The following is a 15,337-nucleotide window of genomic DNA, read 5'->3' as shown; positions in this document are numbered from 1 at the left end:
CTGTGGTGGATTACAGAATTATCTTTACATTATGTGAGAAAACCTTCAAACATCTTTAATTTTCTTCATCAAAACGACTGGCTGTTTGTCTTTGTTATGAAAATGAGTGACTTCACATCTATCATTTATAGCACTCAATGAAACTAGTTCTCTACTCCAGAGAACATCACTTCTCGACCACTTTAAGAAAATATTAGTTTCCATTGCCGATTAAGCCATGGATGAAACCGCGGTAAAAACCTCCTGGACTGCGATAGTTTTGACCTGTCAAAACAAAACGAGTGCAAGGGTTCTCCAGACAGGTAAAACATTGTTAAGAGCTTACAGTCTGTTTTAATTGTGGTTCAAAAAAAATTGAATGTAAGATTAATATGTTCGCGTAACAGGTCCTCACTGAACAAGCGAGGATTAGTCCGAGAGCTCTTGTTCAAAATAAATAAATTGCCATTCAGCATGAACATTACACGGAATTTCTATTTTGCGGATTGGCGATTCTTCTTGTCTTGCGAGAACAAATTTTAGTGGATAAAGGTCACTGAACTTTCTAAAGGAAAGTGATTTTTGCGATTCTTGTTTGAGCAGCCATACATGAAAAACATTGACAAGGAGAAGATTCTTTTTTGCTTATCAATTGCGTTTAGTGTACTCCGTTTAGATAAGAACCCATTTCGGTGTCGTTTCAAAAATGTAACTTGGCACAACTGCATTGCTCAAGTGAGTTGAGCGTGTCTAAGCAACCGCAGACTATCATGTCTTTCCAAAAATTTATGTATACTTACGTACGATGCTTAAGAAAAGAACTTTCTTTGTCCTCACTTTAACGTGTATGCTAGCCATTCGACAAATATTAGGGTTCAAATGTCATGAAATCTTCAAGCAATATATTGCACTTTCTGTCGGTATACTGACATAATAACACTCTTGGCATGTTGGGAGAACAGGAGCAAAATTTTTTAAATCACGAGCCGGAGCCGAGTGATTTACAAACGATTCTCGTCCTTTCCCAACATCCCAAGTGTGTTACTATACCGGCGACCATATAGAAATTTCTGTCTATTACCATTATTAAATAAACTTCAAAATTTCTTCGGGCTAACCGGTACAAAAAGTAAGTGTTCATAACTGTTGAAACATTTTCTCCGACAGAACTTGAACTTCGTCAAAGTAAGGGATTGATTAGCAAAGATACACTGGTGTTGGCTCTTGAGGACCCCAGAGGGGGTGTTGGAAGTGGTGGGGCTACGCTGAATGCTTTGTTAGTTGTCACTGAGCATCTTAGCGCTAAAGCTGGTTTTCAGGTTTGGGTCAAATAATGTCTTCTTTTCCTTCTAATGAGTAATCTACTGTAAAGGGTTTGGTGGCAAACAAACAAAGTGGTCATTCAGGACTTATGCACAACTTGCTGGCGTCTTGTGCAACAATATTCGATGGGCACACAATCATTTTAAATGTCTTAATTCAGAAGTGGCGAGGTGACCGCTCAATAACCGAAGTAAACTAAATAGATGAGTGCCGGACAAAAAATGAAAAGTAGAGGGACTTAATTACTATTTCGAGTTTTTCTACAAATTTGAGGGCATTAGAAACGTCACCGCTGGTAAGGGCTCTGCCAATATACCTCTTAAAAATAAATCGATTTTTTTGGCGTTGTGTTTGGCAAAAAGCGAAATAAATCACGGTACGGACTAATGTTCCTCAGGTTCTTATTTGTGTTGATAAACGCATATGATAACAACTTGTACTCTTTCAGGTCGCTAATGAAAGTGTTCTAGAGAACGCAAACGTTCTTCTAATGCACATGGTAAGTGATGTTTATATCTAACAGGGTGCGTTTTATAAAGAGCATGATCAGGGGAACGATTACATTCTCCAATAAGAACTCAGAAGCGACCTGGGAACATTCATTCATTTGGTAACGATATTTCATGTTAAAGCTTCTTATTTCCCTACACTGTGACTAAGGGAGTATTTATTAGGCGTTGTAAGTGGCTACGCAACTAGCGATTTGAAGAGGAGCAGATCATCTTTCTTTAGCAAGCGCTGCTTTGAGTTGGCTCTTGCGAACTTACTTCGCAGAAGAGTTCTTAAGACGAGAGAGAAATGGCCCGTGATCCACCATTTTTTCCTCACTGCAGTTGCTTATGTGGATTTTTCATCGGCATTTCTTAGTTCAAACTTACTAACAAATCACTTCCGTAGTCTGCAAACCCTCTCTTTCAAAATGTGGCCATGAAAATAAGTTTTGATTCTTTGAGAGTAAAGAATCATTTTCCTATCCAAAACTGTGCACTTGCTCTCGAATTAAAACAGAAGTGTTGCGCCTTTTGGGAAATGGCTGAGTGATTGGCAGAGTCAGGACCGTACAAAAATAATTGAAGACGTTTTATTTCATTTTCCTTTCTAACAGAAGGGTGGGGATTTTCCATTTAGTCCTTGTGGAAGATTCTTTAACACTCTACCTGCTAAACATTCGGAAGAATCAAAAGAGAATCTGTACGATGCTCTGGTGACAAACTTCGACTACATGCTCCATGTTATCTCAGAGACGGTGAGACAGTGTGTGTGGTAAAGTATTTCTATGATGCGTTTACATCCAAAGGAGAAGTCTGCTTCGGGAACCGTGCAGTATTTATCTTCGTTGTCAAAAATTATTTTCAAAAATCTACTACTTACTGCGTTTTTAGATTCCAAAGTGCAATCTAAAGGTCTCCATATTGTCTCCCAACGTGACAAAATTTCAGTTATAGACGCCGCCAATTTTGCAAAGAACTCGGTAACCTAGCCGCTCACGCAAATCAATCAACACGCGGTTCATGAACAGCTACTGCTTTCTAAATAGTCCCCTCCCCCCCCTTTTAAAAAAAAACAGTTTTTGAATAAATAATATTGTTTAAGGAGCATACGTGGCAGGCCTTTTGATAAAGATAAATATAAAGACCTATTATGGCTAAAGAGAATAATCTAATGGAATACTTTTCAGCGGCTTGGAAACTTGGGTTTTTAAAATGGGACTACTTCTGTTAACTTTATATTAAGTTTCTTCTTTAAATAGCTATCGGCAAACGCCCCTGCGGGAGTGTGGATTTGTAGTGCAGATATGCTTCCGTCCGTGGATCCTCAAAAAAGTAAGTACAAAAATTAAATAAAACAAACAAATGCAAGAAAATTGAACGTGAGCATTTCTTGGAAAACTTGATAATTGCAGGTACATCAAAGTTATTTAAACATTGAACATATGTGTAGCTTTGTGCAACTTTACACGCATTTCCGTCTAATTCGCTGTCGTTACTCCTAAGGAATTGATTGGAACAAGCTTTCAGATGAAATTATCGTGATTCTCTCTCAAGAAAATGTGCAATATGCAAAGGATCACGGGGTTGTGAAACTGGGAGAGGAGGTATGGCTGACAAATCTTTTGAAGGGTAATTTATCTACTGGAAAGCTTTTCATGGTATCAGTTATTTGAACCAAAATTAAAAAGCAGGTTTTTCCCTTTGTTCTTTTCCAGGGCAAAGTAAAAGATATAATATTTCGAGAAACTGAAGACGAAATAAGAAAATGTGCCCTTAGCAACGGCAAAGTGCCAGTGGTAAGTTGGGGGTCATTCCACGTAAGTTGAAAAGAATTTAGAATCGATAAGTATGTGTACTTTACCAAAGAATATAAAATTTCTTAAACGTAGCTCTTCTGTAATCAATTAGGGGTAGATCCCGAATATTCCAATTTTTTTGGAAGAAAAAGTTTTCGTTGAGAGCGTGTAATCCGCGCTACAAACTTAGACGGTACTTATGAATGTTTTATGAATGAAAGTCCCCGACTTTCTCTGTGCGACCTCGTAGCTCAGTCGGCAGAGTAACGGTAGATCTAATCCGGAGGTCGTGGGTTCGATTCCCACCGAGGTCAAAAGATTTCTTCTTTGCCTCGTGTGGTTCCCTGTTTCCCTTTATTAGGGCTAACGCCCAATGGGTTATTCATGGGTTTAAATAGCACTTTAATTTACACTTCAGAGTTAATTCTCTGTTTCACCATTAGACGGTACTTAATTTGACAGAAGCATCATTTCTTGGAATTCATTTGCAGATTATATGGCAGGCTTTCGGCCAATCGTAAGGGAGAGAAATTTCATCAAATGACATCTTATTTTAATTCAGGCGTTTTTTGGCAACGAAAGGAAGGGAATAAGTGACTGGCTAAATGATAGAGGGTATTTGATATAAGGTAAATTATCTTTAACGGTTCAGTTAATGATTCCTTGGCTGTCTTATCAACAGGTCGTTGGTACAGTGTACATGAATGCCAAAGTGGCATCAAAGATGCTAAATCTTCATGTCTTTCATCCTCTGGACGCGTGCACTTATTATAGTCTGGACAACGGAGCGGAGCCAATCCAGGTAAAGTCGCTAGTGCCCATATAAAAATTTATGAAACACGCTGCCCAACATTCTTAAAGGCTTATATCGTGAGGTAGGTTGTGGTTAGTCATCAAGGTAAATAACATTTCAAAAGAAAAATATAATCGTTTGTCTCCGGATGTGGTTACTTCAGATGTGGATCTGCTAGTCTTCGTCGGGCCCAGGCATAGGTTTGAATAGCTCAGTTGAAGAAATTGGGAAGGAACTCGCTGGCAAGATCAGTCCCTGTTCACATTTAGTATACCGGATAAATTCGAAAAAAAGAATAAGTTTGCTTTGGAGACCATTACTTTTCTTGCATCTGATAGTTATCGATGATCTTTGACATCCTTCTCTGCCTGGCTGAAGATGTAACGGAGTCAGATTTTGTTTGCGGTGAAAGAAGTGGTTCGTACGGACGCCGCAATACTCGGTATGAGACAAGCAGGGGTTATCAGAGCCAGCTGATGTTGATGAGAAGCGCGAGAGCACAGCTCTGGAAAAGTCTCCGAGGATTACAACTAAAAGGAGGTTTGGCGATATATTTTTAATATTCAACTTAAAACGTTGCCGCGGTCTGGCATTCCTTTAACGCACTTTCTAGTCAGAGACGTTGAGGCCTTAGAGTTGGTGCGCTTTAATAAAGAGTTTTAGATCCACGTTTGGATTATTCACCGCAAACGTCAAACCACGGTCAGCACTTTGTGGTTAGAAGTTAGAAGTTTTAATCTTTTAGATCGACGTCGGATATCATCTGAAAAAAATTGACATGTGCGCCGCCATCTTGAACTACACAAAGGGTGGAGGTCTTTTACTTCAAGCACAAAATGTGGCTGAAAGAATGGTTTTCTAGCGTCCCAAACACAATGGTTACAAAGAAAAGACTTCACTTCACTTACAATTATAGGAAATACGTGATAACTTTCGAACAGGAAGACAAAAAGGGTCAAGGAAGTTTAACTACCTGAAACTGCCTTGCCCGAAGTTCAAACGTGGACGGCAAACGTGACCACTGGAGTCTGGTCACGTGACTCCTAGACGTTTGCGATCACACGTATTCAGAGACAAACGTGGATCTAAAACTCCCTAATATGCTGGAAATAGCCTGTGTACAAATTACTGAGAAAAATTTTGTTCTGAACAGTTCTCATCGAAAACGGAACCCTTGATTACATGAAGGCCTCTGGGGAATGTTACAGGAGACAAATGCTTAGCAGCACTAACCTGCTTAACTTCAGTGGAAAGTCATTTGACTGCAATAGACTCACGCATGTAACCCCATGTATTGTAAGTGTGAAATATCTCCTTACTGAATCAACGAAGTTTGAAATTAAAATCATTTCAGAATGGTGTCACACAGCCGCAACCAAGTTACCTTCCAGAGATATTTATGTCACATTATTCAAACACAAGGAGAAAAGACATCGGTACTCCTTTTTACCTCATGGCATGACATTAGTCATATTATGTGGTTAAGCTATTCACTCATTTACTTAGTAACTCACTCTCTCCATTCTGATCCGTTAAGAAATTCAATAACTTGCACATGGATTAGCAATGGTAATAGGATTGAGTGGAGTTCAATTCGGTCTGTAATCATGCTAGTGTTAACAAATCGGACGACCGCGTAGAGGGGAGTCTTATTTATTAGTTATTTTCTATTATTATACATGTTATCCCCTGCCTCCCATACGACGTCTGGTTCTGTCCTTAAAGCCATTCTGTTGTCCTCTGTTTGTACAGAGCGGCAGTTCTAGTGACTACGGTTCTTCTGTTGTAATCAATTCCATCATTGACGATAGCATCATAATAGGGAAGGATTCAGTTGTGTCGCACTGTCACTTGAAGGTCAGTTTGTAAATACTCAAATCCCGGAAAAGATCGACATTTAACTTCCCTTTTCGATGCTTCTTTAAGTAAATTAGTATTGTAAACAGAAAAACCCCGCTGAAGAGAGTGTTAATTTAACACTAAATTCTCATTACCAAATTGCAAAGGATTGCTTAGCATGTGGAGGGTAGAATTAGGAATTGAGACCTCAAGATGGAAGCTACTCCATCAAGCTTCTAAGGAATTTTGAAAGCAGCCAAAACTCGACAGTTAATAATTAATAATAATAATAATAAATAATAATAATAACTTATAGTTAGTTCAACAGAAGTTGATTGCACAGGCGTGACCCTATAATTAATTTGTTACGGCTTTTAATTACGGTCGAGCTCTGGGTGATGATTTAGGAGGAAATGTATGGTCTGTGAAAAGACTGATTTGACTGAAATAGTCAACACGATGAATAGGAGTCTAAATGGGCTCATCCTTGTTAGAGGCTAATTCTATCAGGTTTTATTATTTTAATTTTTTCCTTCTATACTTTTATCTAAGTGGAGATGTTTTTTTATTTCAGGGTGGTATGCAGTTTGGATGTGGGTCTATCTTGATTGGTCTTACCTCGAAAGACCTCGAGGTATGTCTGTGGTCATGCTTCCTTACAATCGAAGTACGATGGAATTTACAAACACGTACTCGAGAAACCAACTTGGAGATCGCCACTGCTTCACGAGAGAATCGAAATTGGAAAGGGGCCTTAAGTTCATGGTCGTACACAGTTAGAAGCCAGCAAATACTAATGTCTTAGAGTAATTTGCATATTCATTTTCCTCACAATTTCAACTCATTATCCAGAAAGGCGATGAGAACAGGTGAATTTACCTTCAATAGGATGGTAACACCGTTGCAAATTCCCTTAACAAATTTACAAGGAATAATTATATTGCAGCAAAAGGGAGAAGAGAGTAGAATGGAAAACTGCAAATCAAATGTCAAACCTGGGGACTTGAAGGGTTTAATAATTTTCTTATCTTCATAGGACTTTTCTTTATTTGGACTCAGTTTTCCAAGCGATATGTGTATCATACGCTGTCACATATCTCTCCCTGGTCTTGATGTAAAGCAACAGACGGTTTTGGTTGCATTTGGAGTTCATGATGATTTACAGGTTAGATTTCTGCAATGCCCAGTTGCTTAAGAGCTTTTAACGCTATACAGCAATAAATCACTGTCCAGCAAATAAGGACTGACAAAATGCTATCGGATGGAAAAATACCCAGCGAGTAGCGTTATCCACCCTTCGAGGATCTTGGACCTGTACTTGTGTTTCTGAATGCGGAGATGTTCAATGAACTTTGCAAAGAATTGGATAGAGATGGCGATTTTCTCTTATTGTGACTAATGCCATTTTGACAAAGTTTGCATTGATAACTAAGAAAACAATTGCAGCAACAATAACAAATTTCAGAGAACAAACTCTCGGTCCAATCTTCAATATCAGTTTTTATACAAGTTAAAGAACCGCATGAGTAATAGCAATAACGATTGACAACAGAGCATAGATATAACTTACACTCGGCTTAAACTGATCTCCGCAGGTGCCATATATGTCCCCTAACAGTACTTTCTGTAACACGCCTTGGAAGAACTTTTTTGACAGAGCCGGAATAAGTTCTAAGGAAGTTTGGCTCGGAGTGGTAAGTCAGCATACGCACAGTTGGAACATGCTATGTAAGCCTGGTACTGTTCCATGCAGTAACAATCAGTGACGTGTTTCAGTCCCGCAGGGTCTTGGCACTAGAGTAGTTGATTGATTATCCACCAATGTTTCCTTTTTGTGTTGTCTTGTTCAATCTTTTATTTTGTCTTTTGAGAATAGCAACGTAACTTAAAATAAATAAATAAGAATTAAGTTGTAATCAGCATATGATGCAAGACCGGCTTTTGTGATGCGAATATGTCCGCTTGTTTGTTTCAGCCAGAACAAGAGAGATGTCTTTGGAACGCGAAACTCTTCCCTGTTGTTTATTTCAACCTCCACGACGAGAAAAGAGATGTAGCGCCCACTGTCTTGGAACTTGTTATACAAATTCTGTTTTCCAGCTTTTCAACCGAAAAAAGTAGAACAGATCCAAATCAGAACCAGGTCAAGAGGTCAGATACACATGGTCTTCCATCCGTTCTTGGAGATCGTATTTATGGATTTGAAGAAGTAATTTTGAGGTGCGTTTGAAACGAAGATAACAGGGGGGGAAGGGTGAGTTCCATGCGGTCAAAGCTATCAAAGGTCTCCAGCTGTATGACTTGGGAGTAGGTTCTCTTGGCTCAACGGTACGAGTTGCAGTTATCGGGTTATTTCAAAGAAGTCGGAGGAAAAACCCTGGCCTTAGGCTCTGACCCTATACCGAGGCCTTCAAAAATTGCTCTCTCTTCGTAATTATTTAAGACCTTTGCTGTGTAACACTTCTCATTCTCAGGCTTATCACATCTACATGGAAGGCGGATCGAGTAAGCCTCTTCCCTCCCCCTCCCTTAAAAATAATTGGATTCAAAGATTGGAAATAAGATTCTTGGTAAAACTTTTCCATGAACCCCTTGGTGAAAGCGATACCCGTCTCGCAAAATTTTCGGTTCCTCGTAATTAGGCCTCTAACCAAGTCTTTTATTTACAATCCCATGATGCTTTTGGCTAAAGTAGCTTATGATGTTTTTTTCTAGGTGGCGCTCCTCAGTTCGGTTATCACTGAAGGAAATCATGTCCTTGATTGATTCGTCATCAGAGTTTGCATGGAGAAAAAAACTATGGTTTGAAATTGGAAAAGCGCAAGTGAATAACACATTAAAAAACTGCACGAATGATTGCCTGCTGCCTTTTTTGAAGGGCTGTGTAAAAGAAGGTTTCGCGAAAGATACTTTGGACATTTTAGATCAAGGTAATCACGTGCTTAAAAGAACCAAGCTTAGCTAAAATTATTTGATGTAAAGGGAATCATAGAGAACGCTGTTTAGTTGAGCGTCTGAAAACAAATTAGTGCGGAGTCAAAACAAACAACCTTTTCATTATTTTTTCCATTCCCCAGTTGCATCTACCGCCACCTCCCCAGGCGTGGTTGCACGGACCCTGGCCTGTATTGCTGACGTGTTGGGAGTGATGGCAGGAGAGAGGGCTGGGCTGAGAAGTGGACCAGCTCGTAATGAATCCTGGGTGAATGCGTTTGATCTTCTCGATGTAAGTGTAAAATTGGTAGCTATCATCAACAAAGCAAGGGACTCTGGATAAAGCCTTTTTATATGTGTGAATCCTTTTGATTACTGATTATTTATGTCTGCTTAAAAAACTTTTCCCCCCAATTGTGTGCATTTGAAAGCATCTCGTGAAATAAGCTTTCTTAGGCAATAGTATAAAATGAGTATAATTACACACCTATTTCTCTCTCTTCTTTTTTCATTCATAGAAAGGTGATATACCTGCGGGTGTGAAAGCTCTCGCAGAGGAGCGCTCGCGTTGGCTCGACAGGCGAGTATAAAAATCATGTCAATTGTAGGAGAAAAAAAAAACACTTACATGCTTGTTGGTTATTCAGCAGACCTGATTTACTGATCCGAGCGGCTCGACATTATGAAGGAGCGGAACAGATTTTGAGAAGAAGGGCCGTATTCACAGCTAAACAGGTGCGCTTATTCCTTGTTAGTACCTGTCATTTACTTTCAACATTGAAATTATGGACCTTCCTCATTATGACTCACTTAAAAACGAAACTAACTAAACCTATGTAGCTAATCATAATATACATTTTAATATGAAGGCATTTCTGGTACTTACTAATATTCTGATCTTTTGCAGTTTTTTGTCACTGAGAAATGCAAATCCCTTCCCATTGGTCATTGGGTGATAGCTGAGGCACCTGGTAAATGATTTTTCCAATGAACACATTAGCTTCCGAACAGGCCCTCTGCCCGTATCTCCACGGGAAGATTATTGGAGACCAGTCGGGAAGAGGTTTACTGGAAGTCTAGCTCTGATATTACCTCATTATCAGTGTTAGACAAGGCAATAATGAGGGCCTGTTCGCAAGCTGTGAATGCATTGTTCATTGATAATGTGTTACAATTCATTAAAATACTTCAGATCTTCCACGGACAAGCGTTTGCAAGTTCCTTCATTTCAGTAACAGTTACCCGGTAGGATCTGGGTACGAGATGAGTTGCCACATTAGTGTCACTTACCGGTAGTTACCCCTATGTTATGTTATGTTATTTTGCGTGACGTCATACCCATGGTACAAATTAAACGTCTACATTACTTGCCATTTATATCAAATTTAGCCCGGGCTGATTTATCTGGCTGTTGGACTGACACTCCACCCATAACGTATGAACATGGAGGAGCTGTACTAACTGTCGCCATTAACCTAAACGGAAAAGTAAGATTTGACACTCTCAAGAAATAACTCATCAGCAAAGCGCTTAGACAAATTCCCCTAGCAATAGAAGACTACTTGAAACTGCCACGTCAATGTGGCATCCATCGTGACCAAGTCAAATTGGATTTTGTAAATATCAATCAGTCAACAGCAAATTTGAGAGAAAGTTGCGAAGAAGAATTCTTTGGAGACATTTCAAAGTTTTAAAGTTCAAAATGATACCTTACAGACCTATTTTGGCTTGATTAGTTCTTAGCGACACATTATGCATGTATGGGCTAACGAGAAATTGAGGGAGCCTTGGCCTTTAGTTCCAATTTGGTTCACTTCTCGGTCAAGCGGCATTTTAAGTTCTCGTTCAAATGTACAAATTACACCTGTGTTGACCTTATTTGGGTTTCAATTTGATTTTTTACTTCGCACCTCTGATTTACAACCATAACATTATATTTCATTGTCTATAACTATTTCTAAGGATGATACATCATTCATGTCTTCTGTAATTCTAAAAGCAATTGTACATGAATAACGTAATCACTTTTGTACTTAAAAAATTGTTTGTTATGATCTCTATTGTGGAAAGTAACTGGAGCCAGAGTTAGGAAAATTCAGGAGTAAGCTTTGATTTTGTAGTAAGCCTATATATTCGTGAAACTCCTATATTAGCGTATAAGTCTCAGACGAATCATTCCCCGACAAATCTTGTTTTTTGGAGCATATTCGTTGTACGTTCAAAGTGATACAAAAGTACAAATACCGTCTAATATCCGCTCTGCCTTACGAACGCAAAAAAAAGCTGCCTCTTATTTGTTCTTATTTGTTATTCATTATGGTGACTTTATTGATATGTGTAAATCTTCATTCCACAGGTGTGAAATAGTTCTCGGGATTCACTCAGGAGAGCATAGCGTCAAAGTTGTCTGCAGGGAATTATCAGACTTAGCAAATTTCACCCAACCACATGCACCAGGTCAATATCGTAAAATAATCAATCTAAATTGAAATAAACTGGTACACGCACCATGTGCTCGATAGATTTGCTATGAATGGCATTCTGCTATCAGGCGCTGCTCTTTTGAAAGCCTGCAAGTAACTGGTTTATTATTTGCTCTGTGATTCAGTTACTGCATAATTTCGCGCATAAATATTGGTTGGTGTATTTTTTCGTTGAGCTATTAGTACTTCCTAAAATTGACGCATACTGATTTTAGCGCATTCTTTGTGCACTGTACCACCACATACTCCTTCCGTTTTTATTTTCAAAAAAACTTTTATTTGCAATGGGAAAAATCAAACGCAAGAGAAAAAGATAGTCTAAACCTAACTGCAGGTTGTATTTCAAAGGAATAAATATAAAAAGACCTCCCAAAATTTTACGTTTTCTTTAGTTAAAATGGGCAATTTTTTTTTTTAGGTGCCCTTCTAAAGGCATGCATTTGCTTTCTGGACATTGTGACTCTTCCTTCAAGCGAAAAATTATCCGAACAGTTATTCAGAACGTTTAACGTGTCTCTGATTCCTCACCGTAAAACCCTTTTAACGTACCATAAGCTGCGGCAAAGTATCTTCGAAATCCTTTGTGCAAATAAATGTCTGTTTTTGCCCCGGTTTTTCGTCTGATTCTTATTTTCATTTTTTTTTTTGCTGTTGCTATTTTTAATTTGATAAATTTTCAGTCGAAAAAAAATCCTTGTGATGCGATGTTTTATCATGAGACATTTTCCCCCAGGAAATATTGAAAAGCTCGGCGAGTGTATGAACTGCTATAGGAAACAGAAGTGTATCATGGCATCTGGTGAGTGAATGTATAAAAGCAGCACCTATTTTTGTGCTCATCTGGAGTCAAAAATGCAGCGTCAGTCACAAATGGGTTGTTTGCTTCTCAACTCAACGCTGACGAGTTAGTAAACTAAGTATTAAAAGAGGGTCTCAATGGGGTGATGGCTTTTACGGCTATCGGTTAAAATTTTGGCCAATTTCCGGCTAACGGTTGACACCTTTCCATTGTTTCCACCAGAGATATTTTTTACGGTTAACTTTTTTTACGACTAACAGTTAAAATTTGTCAATTTTTACGTCTAACGGCTAAATATTTTGGCCGTTTTACGGCTAACGGTTAACCCCATTGGGACCCTCTTAAAAACCACTCATTCTGTGATTCGTCTCTAATTTTACAGGTTCATTATTTAATATACTCTGCTGGTAAAAGTCCTAAAAAAGACTAGCATTTGACGTGATGGCAAAGAAAACTGAGAGACAAAGAGAGTCGCAAATTTATCTAGGGATGATATATGGTATATACCTTATGCTTATTAATCTTCAGATGAACCAGTTTAAAATACTCAACTAACTTTGCGCTTCGTGATCTCAAACAGGAACCGAACCTAAAGGCATAAGCGAAATGATGAAAGCTCTAGAACCTTTAGTATTAGGTCAGTGAATGACTATAATTAACAACACATACGTTGAGAATCTATCGTGAACTTTGGAATTATGATTAGACTAAGGGAATTTTTATACCACTGAACAGTTGCTATAAATGCCAGAATATCATGCACTACAAACATGAGTATGCCTCTCAGTAACCTTGTCTTCTTGGTCCGAAGTATAGGTTACGGAAGAAAAGCAAGGACCCGTGACTAGTGGTGCTGAATAAGAAGACAAGATAAGAGACAAAAGATACATCTACTGTGGGGCACACAAATCTGGGAAAGGAGTCTTTTAATGAAAAAGTCAATTAAATGACTTACGAGGGCAGCAAGCCGAAAGCGTCACTTTAGAATTACTTCCATTTACTTTCGAAAGAGAATAATGGCGATTAATGATATATTTTGGCAACGAAAGTAGGATACGGCTTGAAACAGATACCAACCAAGTACTCTTAGTAGCTAAGAGATGTAATACCGGGAGATGGGGATTGATCTGAAGTCATCACCTCTGTAAATGTCTTCATTATAGGACAAACTTTGACGGGTGCAGGAGGAGGAGGCTTTCTTGTGCTTCATACTAAAGAGCCCACCATGGCGGATAAAGTGAGGGCAGTGATAGAAAGAAACAAGGTAACCTTTCTTGAATATTTAAAGATTCGTACACCAGAAACCTCTTCCTCTACTCCAACTCTATGAAGCATCTCACATGACGTCACAGAGGCCATAATGGTGCACCAAAACAGCAAAATCGCGGCTACCTTAAAATACTCTAGTTTGCTCAACACTGGATTTTTTTTTCAGCCTTCAGACGAGCTGGCGTTTTTTGAAGCAAGTATAGACTTAGACGGGCTCACTGTGAGAGTAGAGGAAGACTGGGACGGGCTTCCTGTAGAGTCTGCGTGTCACTTGCAATGAATCATGATACCAGAAGCAACTGAGCTTAGGGATTGCTCAGACAAGCCGGAAGCCAGTTACCTGAATGATAGCCAGTTGCAGACGATCTACGAACAGTCAAGAAGACTACCCATGGTCTCATAAAGCACAATGGAGGATAGAAAGAATTTTCGTTGGACACTTATTACATAGCTAGGGAATGTATATTAGTCTATGAACATATTCTACCATTTTGAAATTTTAATGCTAAATGTGGAATTGATATATTAATTATAGATAGTCACATAAAAATCTATAAAGTTTGAATTTGAAGCAAAATTTCATGATCTTTGCAAATCTGAGCGCAGTTTCAAAACTTGAAATTAACCTGTAATGGAATTAAAGCAACTAAGAGAATGTAATCTTTTGAAGCAACTAAATAAAAATTGTTTGTATGCTATATTTACTTCTTTTTTTCCCTTTGCATCTAATAGTGTCTAAAAAAACAATTGTTAGTGATACAACAACAATGTGGTACTTAAATTCCTCAGCAGCATATCATTCAGAAACGTCCTGAAAAGCCCTTTCACTTTACGGACGGTTTCAAAAGGGTAAAGAGGGTCTCAATGGGGTAAAGAGGGTCTCGATGGGGTAAAGAGGGTCTCAATGGGGTTAAGAGGGTCTCAATGGGGTAAAGAGGGTCTCGATGGGGTAAAAAGGGGGTCTCAATGGGGTAAAGAGGGTCTCAATGGGGTAAAGAGGGTCTCGATGGGGTAAAGAGGGTCTCAATGGGGTAGAGAGAGTCTCAATGGGGTACAGAGGGTCTCAATGGGGTAAAGAGGGTCTCAATGGGGTAAAAAGGGTCTCGATGGGGTAAAGAGAGTCTCAATGGGGTAAAGAGGGTCTCGATGGGGTAAAGAGGGTCTCGATGGGGTAAAGAGGGTCTCAGTGGGGTAAAGAGGGTCTCGATGGGGTAAAGAGAGTCTCAATGGGGTAAAGAGGGTCTTAATGGGGTAAAAAGGGTCTCGATGTTGTGAAGAGGGTCTCAATGGGGTAAAGAGGGTCTCAATGGGGTAAAAAGGGTCTCGATGGTGTGAAGAGGGTCTCAATGGGGTAAAGAGGGTCTCAATGGAGTAAAAAGGGTCTCGATGGTGTGAAGAGGGTCTCAATGGGGTAAACGGCTGACGGTTATTTTTCTCCCATTGGTTTCAAAGGAAAATTTTACATTTAACAGGTAATGGTTAAAAATCGTCATCTTTCTCGCCTAGCGGCTAGCGGTTAACCCCATTAAGACCCTCGGTTAATCGAATTAAAAAATTAGCTGTAAAAGGCCTGAAAATTGACAAATAATAACTGTGAGTCGTAAAAAGTTAACAACAAAAATTTTCCTTTC

General features: G+C 39.0%; 1 protein-coding gene across 1 annotated transcript; it reads left to right on the top strand.

Annotated features, from left to right (window-relative positions):
• The first annotated feature begins 77 nt into the window (after positions 1-77).
• LOC113666975 (L-fucose kinase) lies at positions 78-14,249 on the top strand. The gene is made up of 28 exons (XM_089199475.1): positions 78-302; positions 1,147-1,298; positions 1,751-1,801; positions 2,408-2,548; positions 3,053-3,125; positions 3,297-3,397; positions 3,509-3,589; positions 4,272-4,391; positions 4,721-4,922; positions 5,536-5,678; positions 6,135-6,239; positions 6,796-6,855; positions 7,258-7,386; positions 7,817-7,915; positions 8,197-8,441; positions 8,937-9,151; positions 9,299-9,447; positions 9,674-9,735; positions 9,806-9,890; positions 10,063-10,126; positions 10,545-10,641; positions 11,221-11,256; positions 11,512-11,612; positions 12,057-12,249; positions 12,319-12,437; positions 13,018-13,074; positions 13,601-13,701; positions 13,873-14,249. The coding sequence occupies exons 1-28, from the start codon at positions 218-220 to the stop codon at positions 13,984-13,986; spliced, it is 3,180 nt and encodes a 1,059-aa protein (XP_089055601.1). The 5' UTR covers positions 78-217; the 3' UTR covers positions 13,987-14,249.
• Positions 14,250-15,337: the final 1,088 nt, after the last annotated feature.

This window comes from Pocillopora damicornis, chromosome 3, assembly GCF_964200805.1.
Source record: "Pocillopora damicornis chromosome 3, jaPocDami1.2, whole genome shotgun sequence".
Taxonomy (NCBI): Eukaryota; Metazoa; Cnidaria; class Anthozoa; order Scleractinia; family Pocilloporidae; genus Pocillopora; species Pocillopora damicornis.
Note: the sequence above shows the minus strand (reverse complement) of the source record. Positions and strands in the feature narration are given on the sequence as shown.

Excerpts from the sequence above, each read along its gene's own strand:
- LOC113666975 (XM_089199475.1), top strand. The coding sequence starts at position 218 with ATGGATGAAACCGCGGTAAAAACCTCCTGGACTGCGATAGTTTTGACC. Across the intron at positions 5,679-6,134 it reads CGCATGTAACCCCATGTATT|AGCGGCAGTTCTAGTGACTA; the intron begins GTAAGTGTGAAA and ends CTGTTTGTACAG. Across the intron at positions 7,387-7,816 it reads GAGTTCATGATGATTTACAG|GTGCCATATATGTCCCCTAA; the intron begins GTTAGATTTCTG and ends TGATCTCCGCAG.